The 16,442-nt window shown below is 40.0% G+C and overlaps 1 protein-coding gene across 6 annotated transcripts in view; it reads right to left on the reverse strand.

The window, feature by feature from the left end:
- LOC145469356 (alpha-1,6-mannosylglycoprotein 6-beta-N-acetylglucosaminyltransferase A-like) overlaps positions 1-14,588 on the reverse strand; it is a 46,030-nt gene extending 31,442 nt beyond the window's left edge. For 2 of the 6 annotated variants that reach the window (XR_014042303.1, XR_014042300.1), the window contains exons 1-17: positions 14,295-14,588; positions 11,712-11,794; positions 11,180-11,272; positions 10,551-10,625; positions 9,733-9,891; positions 9,120-9,283; positions 8,549-8,680; positions 7,817-7,953; positions 7,350-7,480; positions 6,818-6,889; positions 6,108-6,200; positions 5,622-5,705; positions 5,094-5,156; positions 4,071-4,187; positions 3,639-3,713; positions 3,366-3,520; positions 1,539-3,214 (exon numbers count right to left, since the gene is read on the reverse strand). Coding sequence is in view for 1 of the 6 variants with exons in the window: in XM_081453047.1 (XP_081309173.1) it covers positions 3,016-3,214; positions 3,366-3,520; positions 3,639-3,713; positions 4,071-4,187; positions 5,094-5,156; positions 5,622-5,705; positions 6,108-6,200; positions 6,818-6,889; positions 7,350-7,480; positions 7,817-7,953; positions 8,549-8,680; positions 9,120-9,283; positions 9,733-9,891; positions 10,551-10,625; positions 11,180-11,272; positions 11,712-11,794; positions 14,295-14,493 (2,031 nt within the window). In the remaining 5 variants the exon portion in view is untranslated. Of the gene's footprint in view, positions 1-818; positions 3,215-3,365; positions 3,521-3,638; positions 3,714-4,070; positions 4,188-5,093; positions 5,157-5,621; positions 5,706-6,107; positions 6,201-6,817; positions 6,890-7,349; positions 7,481-7,816; positions 7,954-8,548; positions 8,681-9,119; positions 9,284-9,732; positions 9,892-10,550; positions 10,626-11,179; positions 11,273-11,711; positions 11,795-14,294 lie in introns of those variants that run through there. The other 4 variants (XR_014042301.1, XR_014042304.1, XR_014042302.1 and 1 more) reach the window with 3 other exon arrangements.
- Positions 14,589-16,442: the final 1,854 nt, after the last annotated feature.

The raw sequence follows: 16,442 nt of genomic DNA on the forward strand, positions 1-16,442 counted from the left end.
TCTTTTTCTGTCGTGAGCCACTTATGAAGTGACTAAAGCTCTGTACAGTATGTTTACCCTGTATTCCTAATGGCTCACCGGGAAAAAATACGTCTTTTATTTCCAAGTGGGATACATGTAAAAAGTACATAATTATAAGTGCGCAGAAAATAAGACTCTACCAAATGAACTGAGTCGATGAAACCGAAGGAGCTGGTCTACAGTTCACCTAGCTCTTTCGTTAGTTTTGTTTTCATTTGACCCTGTGTCATCTATTTGGTGCGTTTTTTACGTTACTGTATTGGTTTCGCGTATTTTATTTGATTTGGAGAGTTATGTCATTTGAAAGCTTGTTAGCACAAGAATTAGCGCGATATAAGCCCATGAACGTGATAATTTATGTAAGAAGTGAAAGTAAACAATGATCTAAGAGCAAATTCCTGCGTGGGTGTGTTTTTATGCTTTCACGGATTTTCAGTTCCATTTAGGGATTCACTTCTTCCTCGATATTTTTCATTGTCAGACAGCTGCTGTTCACCAGTCTTTATTCAGCCTACACCCGCCCACTCTCGGCTTGTACGCTGTTTTTGTTATTAAGAATATTGTTTTTCCTTTCCACGCTGAATATTCTTATTTTTCTGGCGATTCTAGGCTGAAAATATTCCTGTGAATATTCTTATATTAGTTAAAGGAACACAAAGTGGAATATGTCGACAAAACGTCAGATTATCTGTCCTTCCTGCCTTTCGTGGCGTTGAAGTAATTTTGGAGCCACTCTGCAGGCAATTAAGCCTAAATATATGGCATATAATTTCTTTCAGAAATGTTATTAGGATCAAACGTACGGCTAGTGCTGTTTATTGGCTAGTTTTGCCGTTTAGAGAAAGGAAGAATTTTATGCGGTTTAGTTGAAAACATAATTCTAATTTATTTACAAATTTTTAACACAAAAAATTATATTTTTTTCAAAATTCCAGCCTCGGGATTATTCTTAAAATATTCTGAGAATTTCGCAACTTTCAGCATCCATATTCTTATAAAATAATAAATATATTCTAATAAAAAAGGATGCAAAACCTTCGGCCAAAATGACTATCCTGCAGTATCAAAGCATAAAACCTGGAAGAACTCGGACGAAGTTCTTATAAAAGTACTGGAGATACCGCTACTTCACCTTCTCAACTGTTGTCGTTATTTGAGTCGGTGAATAACCATTTTAAGACTTAGCACACTAATTTGATAACTGATGGTAATATAAATTGAGATTTCTTGTTGGTAGGCAGTGCGAAATTCAGCTGGGGTGTGTGACTAAAAAGTGATGTGTGGAAATAACACAACCACAGTGCAAAAGAGCCACCGTTCACAAAATTCGATTTCTGAATGCTTGGTTCGGTTGGGAGAGAAATTGTGTATTTAAAAGCATTTTCTCTGTAAGCACTTCATTGGCAACTCCATACGTCGTGTTGATTTAGCCAGTGATTTAAAGTGATGATTTGTTGCAGCTACCAATTAATCTGCAAAACACCCTTTGTAATCTATTTGGTGATTTCTTACTATACCTTAGTTGGTTTTTTTTTCCACATATTTTATCTGGTTAGAAGATTCCATGCCATTGCAGCTGGTTAGCACAGGGATGAACGTCTTCTTGGTTTGAGCAGTGGCCTAAATCGATGATGTATTTTAATTACTAATTACTTTGTAAAGCAGCGCCTAGTGGAATCCAACACTGAAGTCGACTTTATTATTAGCGTGGTCACGACTTTAGTCCAGCTGACAACTGATTTCGCCGGTAGGTGATCTTAAGGAAGCAAATCTTCAATCGACCTTCCGTGGAATATGAAATTTCGTTTCTATAAACGAGATTTCAAATCCATCAGTATAAATCGTACTCCAAAGTTAATCATCTGGTTCGCTACCCTCGGTTACACTGCTGGTGGCTTACGATCATCGGCCAAATGGTCTCTAATCGTAAACAACTTTGTAAGTAACGAGTATTACAACACATATATGGCATTATCTGACCGATTATTGCAGCGCTAAATAAATTTCTAGAAATGGCAATAAACTAACCTTCATGCTTTTCATTTTCATAGATTCTTTGACGCCTTTAGAGGTGATTTACCATCCATCATCTGGCAGATTTGTAGTAAGCTTACTGTTCTTTCCGCTTCGCTTCAGTGAAGCTCCCCTGATAAAAAGTTAAATTCCAGCATTGAGAGTGTCTGAATTTCCACAAAGTTGCGTAGTGAACTTTCGATTGCACATCTCTTCTGTAAAGGCGACAAAAACATCCTTCTCTGTCCAAAGCGAAGATGAATTTGTCATCTGTGTACTCATTAACTCATCGTCCCGCCATGTTTTGAATCAGAGCTTAGCAGCCTCGCTCACCTTTGAACCGAAAAGACATGGTACGACCGATAGAGTACCGCCGACCGGGAGATGGGATTTTTTTTACCAAACCCGCAATTATTAGCCCAAATATTACGAGATTTTCTTTATTTACGAAATTTTATTCATTTAAAACAATGACAGAATGCAATTGAAAAATATATGTCTATTTGTAGCTCGATTGCACAGAAAAATTATCGACTTGGTTTTACAAAAAAAATCGTCATTTAGATAAAAGCGTTAACAACAAAATTTTGCTCAAATAAACTGATGTTCAGATAAATAAATAAATAAATGAAAGAAAGAATAGGAATTTGCAATCGCGAATCCCACGAAGAAGCTAGCTGTCTTCCATTGTTAACAGGTTAAATTGGTATCAGTAGAAGTGTTATTTTTTTATAAATCTTGGAAACCTCTATTGTGCTACTAGCAAAGAGCTTGTTCTAGAGCTAACTCTCTCCTTTCGCTGTTTATTTGAGTCACTTGTATCGTAGTGTTTGAATCAGGCAGGGTATGTCAACAACTTTTAGCAATCTTCACGCCATTCCCTTATCAAGAATCTTGCATTTGGTACTGCCCTTAAAGGAGGGCCTCAATTGTTTTGAAATGCAGCAAAACCAAGAACTCCCCCAGAAGTGTTTCCGTTGGTCAGCAAGTTTCGCACAATGCAACTTGTTCTTTACGGTACGAGCGACAAGGACAGAGGCGAACTACATCAGACCTGGCTGCTCGGCAGCTAAACAGCAATGGCTGACTCTGTAGCTGGCACTTGTTGTTGTCAGCAGTGTCTAATGAGGGCGCTAGACTACTTTCAAGGAACATGGTGGAATTACACCGCAGGTTATTCCTGAAAAATCAACAGAAACCTTTCTTTCAATGACCAGCAGTGCAACAGTGGGCGACACAAACGTTTCATAGAAACGAGTATTTTATTACGCTGGTTAACAGTTTCATAGCTGTTTCAAATATCATACTTGCGCGCTTCTCGTTAACTTTACCTTTCAAAAGTTTCCTTTGTATTTAAGGACGTGAAGAACTTCGGCTCGCATGTCAGCTGTTTCTCGAGGCAGGTGTCTACACAAGCCTCGCCCTCTCCTCCAACTATCATTTTCAATTCACTCAGTGGAGGCCAGTTTGTTAGCTTACAGAAGTCCTGTTGGAAACACAATATTTTATAAACTGGCATGGAATAGTAATTTTCTTCGGTACATTCAAAAAGAAAAATAGACAAACAGATAAAGAAATCGTCTTGGAGCAATCCTGAATCATACCTGATTTTCCACATACGCTTTTACTCGCTCGAGCATGCCGACATGAGTAAATTCATATGGTAGATGAGGTTCTTCCTAAAATGAAAGTGAAATGACGTTCCATAAAAAAAGGATGCGTATCTTTGTTTGCTACTCACTAACTTCACTTTGCAGGTTTTGAACAAATTAAGGCTTGTTAACTTGATATTGGTTAGTCATAGACTGCGGAAAGTCTCTGTTTTGCTGGAAAATACGCGTCAGTTGTACGAAGACACTGCCGACGATCATCCAAGGCATTACGAAGGCGGCCGAAGCTCGCCGAGGTCTTGTCGCGGTTTCTCCGCTCGCCTCTTCACCTTCGTTAACGTTTCTTCCCTCGCAGATTTTCGAGCATCCGAGAGACTACTCGCCGTCTAGGTTGGTCTAGGACTGCACGCATAGTAAATGTGTTACCTTAGTATTTATGATTTCTTGAAGAGCCGCTTCCACCTCCGTTAGATTATTTATGTCGACGGTCTGCACGAAAGGTTTTCCAACGAACACTTCAACATAAGGATTCTGTGAAGTTATCTAAATAATGACAAAATAGCAAACGTTAAATATTAACGAACGTTAAATATTTTCATGCAAGTATAATTCGCTCCTTTTTAAACATATCGTATTTCTCTTTGATAAGTCTCACCGTAGCTTAAGTAGTACACGAGCAATTTTCGCTATTAATTTGACTAGTCAAATTTCTGAGGGCAGATTTTACTGCCCATAAAACTAGCTATTGCAGGTTCGCAGCAAGGAGAGTTCAGGGGCGTAACCAGGATTTTTCAAAGGGGGGGGGGGGTCACACTATGTCAAAGTGAGGGTAAGGTAAAGGTAAAGTCTGCATACGAGCCAAGTGGCCCATCAGGCTGGAGCTTATCCCGGTTTCTGTAGCATGAAGCGACTAGGAGTATTTCTACTCCCCCTTGGATGGGATGCTATAGTCCATCGCAGGGTTACCCCCAGCATTAAGTTCGCCGATACCCATGTACACACCTGGGTGGAGAGAGGCACTGTGAGAGTAAAGTGTCTTGCCTAAGAACACAACACAATATCCCCGGCCAGGGTTCGAACCCGGACCGCTCGATCCGGAGACGAGCGCACTAACCATGAGGCCACCCTCGCCTCCCGCATGTCAAAGTGAGGGTACTCACCAGATTTTCAAGTCGCTTTCCCCGCTGTTATAGGTTGTTTGCTTAAAAAAAGACTTACAAAAGGGGGGTTCACGGGCACCCCAAGAACCCCCTAGTCACGCCCCTGAAGTTGCCACAGAGCCCCCCATATTGGCCAGGTTGCCATATTTTAAGTGTCCCTGGCAAATTTGGCTTGATTTGCCTCCATCGATCGACGTTCATCATGATTTCACCTAACACATTCGTCCTACATTAGCGTCCTTTCTCGACCTTTAATGTTTTTGTTTTATCACTAGTTCAAGTTCATTACCTTTCTATTGAAGGGTTTACCAGCAAAAAAGCCAGCGTTCGTGCGATCTAATGGAGGAACAAACTACGAAAAAGAAATGAGTTTATTAGGAACTGTTTAGAACTGGTTTTAACTATTTGATTATGAACTCGAGAGTTCTATCACGCACAAAAATCGAGAGCAATTAATCCAATTGTTTCAGAATAAATTTACTAGTCGTTGAAAACTTTAACTAAATTCTTTCTGCAAACACTTTGAAAACGCAAAGAACCGGCTGCCATTTTGTTGACGAAACTGCTAGGCTACTCAATATCGCCAACAGAATAGATCGTGGGTAGCGTAGGCATTCAGAGAACGGCATTCGTGATAGAACGTTAGAAGATTAATACTAAAAGAGAATAAACCCTATTCCAATTTTATCGCTCCCCACCGTGTCTTTTACTGACCTAAGTTCATGAGTTGTCAGCATTTTTAATAGTCTGAGAGAGTCAAATGCGATCATTTCACATGCAAAATATTCACTTATAACTGTATTTAAAAACGCAATACCTTGGGATTAAGAAAGAAACATCCATTGGCCAAGGCCTCAAGGGCTGCTGGTCCTTCGAAAGGCTGGCCAAGACCAACAAACACCTGAAGAAGAAGCAAGAGAATAAAGAAATCATAATCTCTGTGATATTGCCTTGATGCACCGTAAATTCTCAGAACTTCCATCAAAATAATTGTATGGTTATCAATAAGAAGAGTTGATGTTTTGAACTTGAGACTGAACTCGTTAAAGACAAGTGTAAAAAGGGTGTAACGTTCTTACACATGACCAGTGAAATAACTTTTCAGACTTGTATTTTCATTTGACATGACTGGTCTGTTTTCCGAATCCCTTGTGCACGCTTTACCAAAAGTACAGGATTTCGTTCGAGACACGTTTACTTTATTCATAAAATAACGAAAAATTCCCAGGCCAGTGATCTATTCCATTTGTTACAATGTCGAGCGCATTAGTTGATCGTTATTAATCTCTTCATTGGTACTGACCTTGCTAGACTCCAACAGATTGATAAGCGTTGTTATATTCACAATCCCATGGTTTATCACATATTCAGGCACGCCATACTGCCGTTGACGATCCTATTATTAATAGAAATATGACAACAACAGTAAAGAACAGAGCTCGAGGTCTGGGCCATAAATCTTTAAGAAATTAATGGATAAAGCTACTACCTCGGACAAAGCTTGCCTAGGCGCAAACAATTAATGCGTGGTCTTTTGTTGTTGTGTTGGTGGTGGTGTCGGTGATTGCTGTTGTTGTTGTTGTTGTTGTTGTTGTTGTTGTTTAAGCTTTTTTTCAGTTGCATTGTCTACCCCAGAGTTGCCTGTCTGTCTTATCCAGAGGGGCCCAGGTACGAGGAACGGGTGGTTCAGTTGGAGGCGAATGATATGATTGGCTAGTGTTGTTGTTGTTGTTGTTGTTGTTATTGTTGTTATCGTTATTCTTAGCTCTATTCTGCAACATTATGACTTCTGGAGCTTGGAATTCAAAGCTAAAGAAAAAAGCCTTGACAAATCTGACAGTGTCCAAGTAAGGCTTAATTAGGATACGAAACGTTCTGTCGGAGATGTCTGTTGAAAGTAGTGGAAATACGTGTCGTAAACTAACGAATAACAAAAATGAAATTGAAAACGTGTTGTTGAAAATAGAAAACGTGTTGTTGTGAAAAGAGATACGGATATCACAAACCACTTACGCTAGTTCCGCCTAGTGTGGCGTGAACTTCGCTGAAGTATCTTTTCACTGTGTTGATGTAGTTGCCATAACCCTGGGGATAAAATAAAAAAAAGTTTCCATCTAACAAACGTTCCAGCATGAACCCTGCCTAGCGTGACAGTTGCTTACGCTTCGTTATAAGAATCTTAGCCAACAGTGGAAGATACAGAGCGCTTCTAAAAGGGGGAAAGAGAGGTGTATAGAAGATGGCCCTTGCCTTACCTGACAAAAGGGGAAGGGACGAATTGAAGGTTGGCCCTCTTTTGGTGGGGTCAGAGAGGTGAGGGAGAAAGAGACTTCATGCCTTCTAGGCTCAGGTGGTTTAAGACCAAAAGATCACCGGGGGAAGTGTTGCCACTTAAGCTTTGTTAAAAGAGATTAAGGGACGCAGATGTGCCTAAAACGATGGGAGCTGAGAGAGGCGAATTAAGGATTCCCCGTCCTTTCAATTACATATTTTAGTTTTAGCGCATGAAAGTGATGTTCTATTTATTCTTGCTCATCATGCTCACTTTCCAAAATAATGGATCTTTTCCATATATCAAGGCCGCCTTCCGCGTCTTTGGTCTTTTAAGTCGGGTTCTATTTTCTTTTGATCGTCGTGGAACCGCAAAACCAAGGAACGAGTTATCTGGACTGTGTGCTGTAACAAAACAATGATGTTAGAATTTACCATATACGGATGAAATCCTGAACCTCGATCCCATGCTCTCTCTATTTTGCCTCCCTTGAGGAGAGGAGAACCTGCGTTGAGCAGAACCTGGGATCGTGGTTGCTGAAATCTATTCCTCACGAGGTAAATCAGGCTAAATGAAAGAAGATTTTGCGTGGGCTAAACTGTTTCTTGAAATACAAATTATGCATGCAAAATACTAGAAACAAAGATATTAGACCATCGTTCTTACTAGTAATACAAAGGGATCTGGCGTAATATTTCAATGTTGTATTAATCATTATGATACCAGAATGGCGCACTTACGATACATTGTCATAAACTGAGCCAGCTGAAGGTCGAGATCTCCCCAAACAGATCTGCCGCCAGGAATCTTCTCTTGGTAATATTTGTAGTTAAATTCCGCATCTGTTCCAAATGAGTCAAGGACGCGCAACTTGCATCTGTTAAAACCATTCAAGGGCATTACAGTTTGCCTCGGTATACAAATGAATAAAGCGTTTTGTCAATGGCAGGCTAGAATAAATACAAACTGTAGACAATTACTGGACGAAATTTCGATTCTAGAAACGAACGGGTTAGTGAACGGATGGACGAATTTAGAAGACGAAGAAAAATATTGATCCCAGTTCTTCTTTGTCTATAGGTCAGTCAGTCTGTCTGGTCTGCCTACCTGTCTGTCTCTCTTTTTGCTCGTCTATCAGTTGGTCTGTCAGTCCGTCTTTTGTCTGTCCTTCTGTCATCCGGTCGGTTGGACTGTTTGTCTGCCTATTATTAGTAAAGCTCTCCTTCTGTCGTCAGTTTGTCTGTCTGTTTTACTGCCTGTCTACCTGTCTACTTGTCTGTCTTGTCTGTGGGTCTTTTTGACTTGTCTGCCGGTCTGTCTCTCTATACGGTCTGTCAGTCTACTGCCTATCCATCTGTCTGGCTATCTGTTTATGTGTTTATACATTGATCAATACACTTATTCTCTTTCCGCCTCAGAGTAATTAGGTTAGAAACTCAAACTGTAATTAAAAGCGCCAAAAAAACACTAACTTGTGTCGTGAATAGTCCGGACCGCTCCGTTCTGCTATGATCAGCACTCCCATGATATCTGTGAAAATGAGATCCAATCCATCCGTCATGTTCTGTCGCGCACAACCATCTGAAGCGGAGTTCATTAGGGTACTAAAAACGAAACACGTTTCTCAAATGAATGTAAAGTTAACGAAGTATCACTTGAGGTTAGTACTACACTGATGAAGGGCATGCTACTTGTCTTAAAGATTTCTGAAATTCTACAGGAAAAATATCATTATAAAGATTAAAGGAACTCCATAAAGGTTCAGATTGTGTTCTCAGATTGGTTGTTGCTAGTTGACGGATTTTTGCGCAAAAGTGAGAACCAATCAGAACGGCTACACAGATCTCTATTCAAGAAAGGACACAATAGGACCATGTGAATGAGGTTGTCTCTGACGGGCTACGTCATCAGTGAGGAATTTTCAGATAGACTCTCGAGATGATCAAGGTCTTAATTCTCAAGAACATTTCCGTAGAGGATCTTATAAATGTTGAAAAGAATTTAGCTATTAATCATTGCTGGTGCGGAAAAACTTTCTCTCACCGTGGGACATCTTCCACTTGAAAGGCGATGATTAGATCGTGGCCTAAAATGTACAGGGCGCTTATAAGATCACACCACTGGGCCAGCTCTCCTAAAGGCCCTCCCAAAAAGGCCTCATCCAGAAAGAATTTGTGCTCCCCCATTCCGGCCATGTAGATCAAGATCTGCGAGAGAAGGATAAAGTTACGTCGCAATTTATATCATTGCAATGCACTGGGTCACGTACATTAAGTGAAGAAGTAGTAAAATTCAGCAGATGCAATATATTTTAATTTGTGTCAAACAATATGATAAACCCGATGACCTTCCGATATGGCTTGTTCCTTATTTATTACGAACCGTTCGTTTTTCTCCACCGTTTTTTCGTTTGCTTCAAATATGAAAGTTTTCTTTAGTAAAGGGAAGAGGTATGACAGGACATCACAACTACACAAAACCAAGAACGTGCCTATTAAAGCACACTGCTATATAAAAGATGTTTGTCTGTTTGTTGTTGTTGTTGTAGGACAACTCTACTTTTCACATCTTTTACCTCGTAAGCAGTAGTCACATGCGCCTATATGGAACCTATTTTTGTTATTGTTGCTGTTGTACATGCGTATTTTTTTGTTACCTTCTTTCTTCTCGTCCCATACAAATTCGCCCACTGTCCCAGTTCTTCAATAGCTGTAAGCCAGTGAGGCCAGGTTCCACGGATTCGTTTGCGTATCCAAGCGTATCTCTTGCCTTTGAACTTGCCGAGAAGTGCGGAGAGATTTGTCTGAATGGTTGTCTTCAAAAATAAAAAATATGAAAGAAAAATACGGAATAGCTATTTTAGACAGACTACATAATTCTTTGTTATCAATGTAGTAATGGAAAGCTACTCAGGGATATTTTACTGTCTGGTGGATCGCGAAGCTTTTTATTGTAGCCAGTCGCTGCAATTTCGTTCTCATGGTTTTCTCAGTCCTCCTACTTTTACAAGGGAAATGCCTGAGCGCAAGTTTGAAAACTTCTCTATAAATTAAGTGCGTAATTGACTAAAATTTAAACTACCAAGAGCACAAGCATAAAGTATTTATTATAGAACACGAGCTCGTAACCATTGAAAAAAATTTCAAGTAACGAGTAAAGAAAATTACAGTCGACCATCGATCGACTATTCTCAGCTTCGAAGTAAAAATTGCGGAAGTTTATGCCGCGTCGTTTCTCCGTACTCTATTCTTTTCGGTCTCTTCTGTTCTCTCGCGCGGATGCCTTTATCCTTAGCTAGTTTTTTCTCCCTCCCTCCTTTTTCCCTTCGCCCGTTTATCCCTTAGCTGGCTTCTTGTCTGCAGGCGTCCGGCAGAACGCCTATAACTCAGTATGAGCAGGTAAGACCGGTGAGAAGAGATTACTTTTCAAAAGCCACGGAATCATTACTACAACAGCTTATGTCCGAATAATCACCTTTTGCCACTCCGTTGCCTCATTAAAGGGATTTCTGTGTCGTCGCCATGGTAATACAGGACACCAGGCTTGTATCTGTAACAAACGACAAAAGTTATATAGCTTACCAAGCTAGCGTGGTTCTCGATAAGTACACTACAAGCCCGGCCAGTCTCAAGTACGAGACTCGACTTGTCCCCGCCCCGGGTTCCGCTGGTTGTAGGCAAATAGGCCCTTTGCACGATCCCGTCACATGGTACAAAATCACATGTGCTGGTGAGCAAGCTGCGCAGTGGGACTTCCAAAACAATGCAACACGTACCAGTCCACCTGGACCTGCCTTTGTTTTGGAAGTCCCACTGCGCAACTTGCTCACCAGCATGTGTAATGTTGTACCATGTGACCGGATCGTGCAAAGGGCCTATTCAAGGAGGACACTTCGACATCAAGCAATTTCAGTAAGGTCTGGTTCACACGAGCGACATAACGACATTAACGACAGTCGGAATGTTCACGCCGCAAACATAGCGACATAACGGTGCTTCTTATAACGTTATGTCGTTAGGTCGCTAGTGTGAACGAGACCTAATGAGCGTATATAGAGTGTGTAGCTCTATGGTAGCAGTAGTTAACCTAATTTTACGTCTTACCTCGCTCAAATACTGAATGATAGAACACATGCTATTTGGATCCACTTTATGTTTATCTCCGTGACATTTTTGGTCCCACGTCTTGTTAAATTCCTGCATAAGACAAAAAAACTGTTAAAATGGGTGCAAAACTTTTTCGCCTGACTGCCGAGAGTCCACAGGTCTCTGCAGCGCTTGAAAACCCAGGAAGCTGCAATGAAGGAGGCAAGCGTTTTCCGGAAATAGTAAAAAATGATGCTCTATTGGCCACTGGAAATTTTCAGAAGTACAAACCAGAACTTTTGGTTGAATGGAATGGACCCTTTGTTGTGTGTACATGTTTACCCTGGACATATTTTCGCTTACTTGACACCGCGGGGATCTCATAGCTATATTGATCACATTGTCAATAACAGGACAGTGCAAAAGGGTAAAATACTGACACGACATGCAAGAAAACACTCATCCATGTCGGATATCCGGTCTTATTGTAAAATGGATTCTGATCTGGTATGCGTAAACTAAAACATCAAAAAAATTAAAAGTGACTTACTTTAATTTTCATGGAGCATAGAGGGAACAAAGGGTCTTCTAGGATATCACACGATGCCAAGCTATCAATTTGTCTCGTCGGCACTAGAAATAATTGGATAAAAGAATAAATTGGTAATACATTGTTGAAGAAATAATAGTGGCACAATTAGTGCATGCAAATTCGGTCAAAAGTCGGCCAATTTAGAATTGTTTGTTCGATTATTATCATTTTAATGACCATCCGTCGTAATTGTCACTTCGTATCCCAGCTGTTTTCAAGACCACTCCCACTAGAGAGAGACTGTGAAGGCCTTATGCGTCCCAGGACACGATAAGGACTGAATTGCCGAGGACTATGACGATGTGATGAGGATGACGACGACGAGAACAATGACGACAACGACGACCATGACGATGACGATGACAACAGTGAAACTGATAAACACTTTTTTCGCCACAGACGTAGAATGTTAATAAATAAACTTCTGATATGTTGAACTCTAATAGCATTTTTAAGGAAATGCTGCAATCTGATTGGCTGACCTACACTATCAGCCCAGACAACGTCTGCAGCCATAAGTGGAATTCGACTTAATGCAAATGTTGCAATTCAATTGGCTGAGCTATCGAACTGGCTATCATCCATCAGCATGGAGTGCAGTGAAGGTACGTTGTCGATTTCGAGGTGACGTTTTCTTGTTTCTTTGATATTCCTAAGAGCGCTTTAAGCGGAAGAAAATCGGACCGTTGTGCGACTAAAACCTCAAAATTGTTCAATGAACTTAACCTTATGAGTGCCTGAAAACAGTGGGAAGTTTCAAACAGTTAAATCCACGTGGGAAATTGCTGGAGCGTGAGGTTTTAAAAGTATTTGATTTAGGAAACAGTTTTTTTTTTTTTTTTTTTTTTTCGTGTGTGTGTGTGTGTTTTTAGCGGCATCGTCCTCATTAACACTATCACCTCATCGAGAACGAATAATAAATACCGTGATCTAATCCAGAACACGAGAAGAAGGTCAAAATATATATCTCTTGCATTGGTTTGAAACCGAGATCCAGTTCTCTCAGAGAACGAACGGTTTTCTGGATTGGTGAACAGTAGATAAAATCAATATTCCCGATAATTAGGGTCAGAAGCATACAACCATGCTTCTGTTAAGGTACATAAACCGAAAGGCTATCTTTAAAATGGGGAACGGGGAATCAGGGAATGGGAATGGGAATGCGAATGCGGAATGGGGAACGGGGAACGGGGAACGGGGAATCTTTAAAATGGGGAATCTTTAAAAGCGGGAATCTTTAAAATGGGGAATCTTTAAAAGCGGGAATCTTTAAAATGGGGAATCTTTAAAAGCGGGAATCTTTAAACGCGGGTGATTTCTTGTCAACCACTGTTTCGACTTTCCGTCCTTGTTTCTGGTTTTTGTGATGAAAACGGCTCCAAACGACCCTTCTCCTATCACATCTTGTTCGCCGAGATCATTCCACTTAAACTGTGGAAGACCTTCAAAGCGACCAATTCTTTCTTCTTTAAAGTGAATGCAATGAGCACTTTGAAATTGTCTTCGCATGACTGCATGGCGTAGAAAGAGGTATCATTAAGCACGCAATGACGGATTATACGCGAAATTCGCCGTCACATCGTTCGGGCATCGATCATCGAATTACTTTATTGCTAAACCGATGTGCGTTAATAGCGTGCAATAAAATTACAATGAATAAATTCCACAACTGTCTCTGTACCTGTTGAGTTGATACATGAGACAGAATAAATAACTTCCGGTGGGAAACTGAGAGATTCTCGTTCACTTTTCGGTAAAGATTAACGCTATTAAATATTCCCCACTTTAAAGATTCCCCGTTTTAAAGATTCCCGCTTTTAAAGATTCCCCATTTTAAAGATTCCCGCTTTTAAAGATTCCCCATTTTAAAGATTCCCGCTTTTAAAGATTCCCCATTTTAAAGATTCCCGCTTTTAAAGACTCCCCGTTTTAAAGATTCCCCGTTCCCCGTTCCCCGCTCCCCGTTCCCCGCTCCCCGTTCCCCGTTCCCCGTTCCCCATTTCCCATTTCCCATTCCCCATTCCCCATTCCCCATTCCCCCTTCCCCATTCCCCCTTCCCCATTCCCCCTTCCCCATTCCCCATTCCCCATTCCCATTCCCTGATTCCCCGTTCCTCGTTTTAAAGATAGCCTAAACCGAAACACGCGATTTGGATCACCAAGAAAGCTATTCATTTAAATTGCAATGGCATCACAGATAGATCCTTGAAACGCGGTCATTAGTGAAGTCAATATCTCTTTCAGAGCTAAGCGAATAAAAATGGCTGACGAAAATAACGTAAGCTTCGATATTTATCTTTCAATCAAGGTGGACTCAATTATAGCACTGCTGATACAGGTTTTATTTAATGCATCCTAGGGTTGACTTAATGCGATACCCGCACAGATTAACTCCATCGACTGTTGTATATACCACCAAGGGAGCTAGCTTATCATATTTATAAATTCTACTGAATTCATCAGTTACCAAAATCCTACTTAATAATAACCGTTTTACAATGATCTAAGGCATTCAAACTTTTTTCTTCAATATGCACCTACCATTGAGCGGAGCGTGTACTTCCAAAAGTGTCTTCTTGTCGTTGATTTCTCCCCAAGATCCGCTGCCTAGCCTCGGAACAGTGCTTGTCTTTTCAACATGGGAGGTAACTCGAAAAATGCTGATTTGAGCCACGAAGAAATACAACGCAAAACCCAACCAAAGGAAAAGAACTGTGCTTCTTGAAAACACTCGCTTCATTTTGAATAGCACCAGCGTCCAACTGGCAGTGTTTGTTCGTCAAATATGTAATGGATGTTACCTAAAAGCAAAAGAAGACAATTCTAAACGAGGATGTACAGATCTCTATAGTTACATGCTCCAACACGGTGATTCGAATGATCGAGACTGATGATTTTAAGCTCTGCCCCAAATCTCCAGCCGTTATTATTACTGTGGTATGAATCATATCGTAGTTTTAGAATCACATTCTAAGTAACAAATAATGAACTTTGTTTAGAAAAAAAAATAATACGCAGTTTAGCATAAAACGCACAATCCGAAATAACATGTCAGCGAAGCAATTTATAAATTCAAAAAAAATTTGTCAACATGTCAATTTGCATGAAAACTTCTGTCACCTTGTTATACCTGGATTTAAAACAATTATCTCCATTCTCTTTATGCAGTAGAGATACATACGTTTAAAAAACGTATTTTTTTTTTCGCCAAATTTTCGGACAAGTTTGATAAGGCCGTATAGCAGAAAACTGTAATTAACTGAAATTGGTATCGCTGCTGAGTTAAATTTATTCAGCAACAAGAGTCAGCCTGGTAGAACACTAAAATTCTATAAAAGAAATTTATTTAACACTTCTTTCTTACAGAGCATTGTATTCCACGCTTAGCTTTAGAACAAAAAATTTAAAATTGCAGAAATTGAATAGCGTGCTAGCTCAAAGAAGTCTACGTAAACGACAAATTTCTGACAATACGTAAGACAAGCTGGTTAAATTAAAATTTTGGATAGTTGAAAGGTTACATTTCACACCAGAAACATGCAATCAAAAGTACATTAGCTGGATTTGAATGTATTGGGGGTTTAGCTTCTTTCAAAGATCGAAGGCGACTTGTTTCGAGTTCGTGCCCAGGAATTTTATATACGTTAGGCTAAAGTGTGTTAGTTCTAACGAGCTTTGCATAAAATAAACAGTGGCATTGTATCAACTCTATACTTAAATTAAACGTCAAAAATATAAATAACGAAATGTCGTTTGCGCGGCGATTTGTATCGAAAAAAAGTTTGGCTCGCATTCACCATAAGTATTTGTCCAGAATATACGTCCGCAACGCGTTTTGAACGCTCCGAGTGACTTGCGCTTGTTGCACATGAGAAGTGTTCGAGCAAGGCGTGCTAAGCAAACAATTTTATCGTGTTCAAGATTTGACATCTTTCAAAAAGTAGAAACCGCGAAAGTTTAAACCTACTTCCCACGAAATTTCAAATGTCCTTCAGGGTTTTTGCGCCGGATGCCTCTTCGCACGTAAACCTGTAATTGATCATTGTCTAAAATATCATTGCATTCTTCTTCTACCTCCATTCTTCAAAATCCAATTAAAACGAATTCTACATCAGTTTCTCGTCAACTTGTGCCGTTGAAACGATGACCACAACTTCAAACCACCAAGGAAAATACGGCATATTTTGTCTCCTTCCCATATAGATTACGGCTGGAAACTCGTAGCGACAAACTTATTAATATTGTGAAACCGCGGTTTAACCCTTATAATTTATTTTAAAGAATTCAGAATTCTCGTTGCGTTATTCTTTTTCAAGCATGTTTTCTGTGAGCTTCACAGACTTGGATACCGCATTTTAATTAGTTAGTGTTATTTTCGTTTGCTGTGTGCTTTGAAAAACACCTTTATTAATTGTTATTGAGTATAAGCGGCACCACGTTTAGCAGTATTTGAGACATACCGACTGGACTTGAAAAAGAATTGAATAAATGGGACTCGGTCTGAAGACCATGCTAAAAGAACACTATTTATACCCTTTACCAGAACTTGCATTGTTTTGCTTAGATTTACATCTCTTTGTTTTCAGGTACATAATGATAAAATTTTTCTAACTGAGGATAGATATCTACGGTTACTCGACAAGCACTCTGCAATCGAAGCTCTTTAATTTTATCACTACCGGGCCTTCT

The sequence above is a fragment of the Orbicella franksi genome, chromosome 15, assembly GCF_964199315.1.
Source record: "Orbicella franksi chromosome 15, jaOrbFran1.1, whole genome shotgun sequence".
Taxonomy (NCBI): domain Eukaryota; kingdom Metazoa; phylum Cnidaria; class Anthozoa; order Scleractinia; family Merulinidae; genus Orbicella; species Orbicella franksi.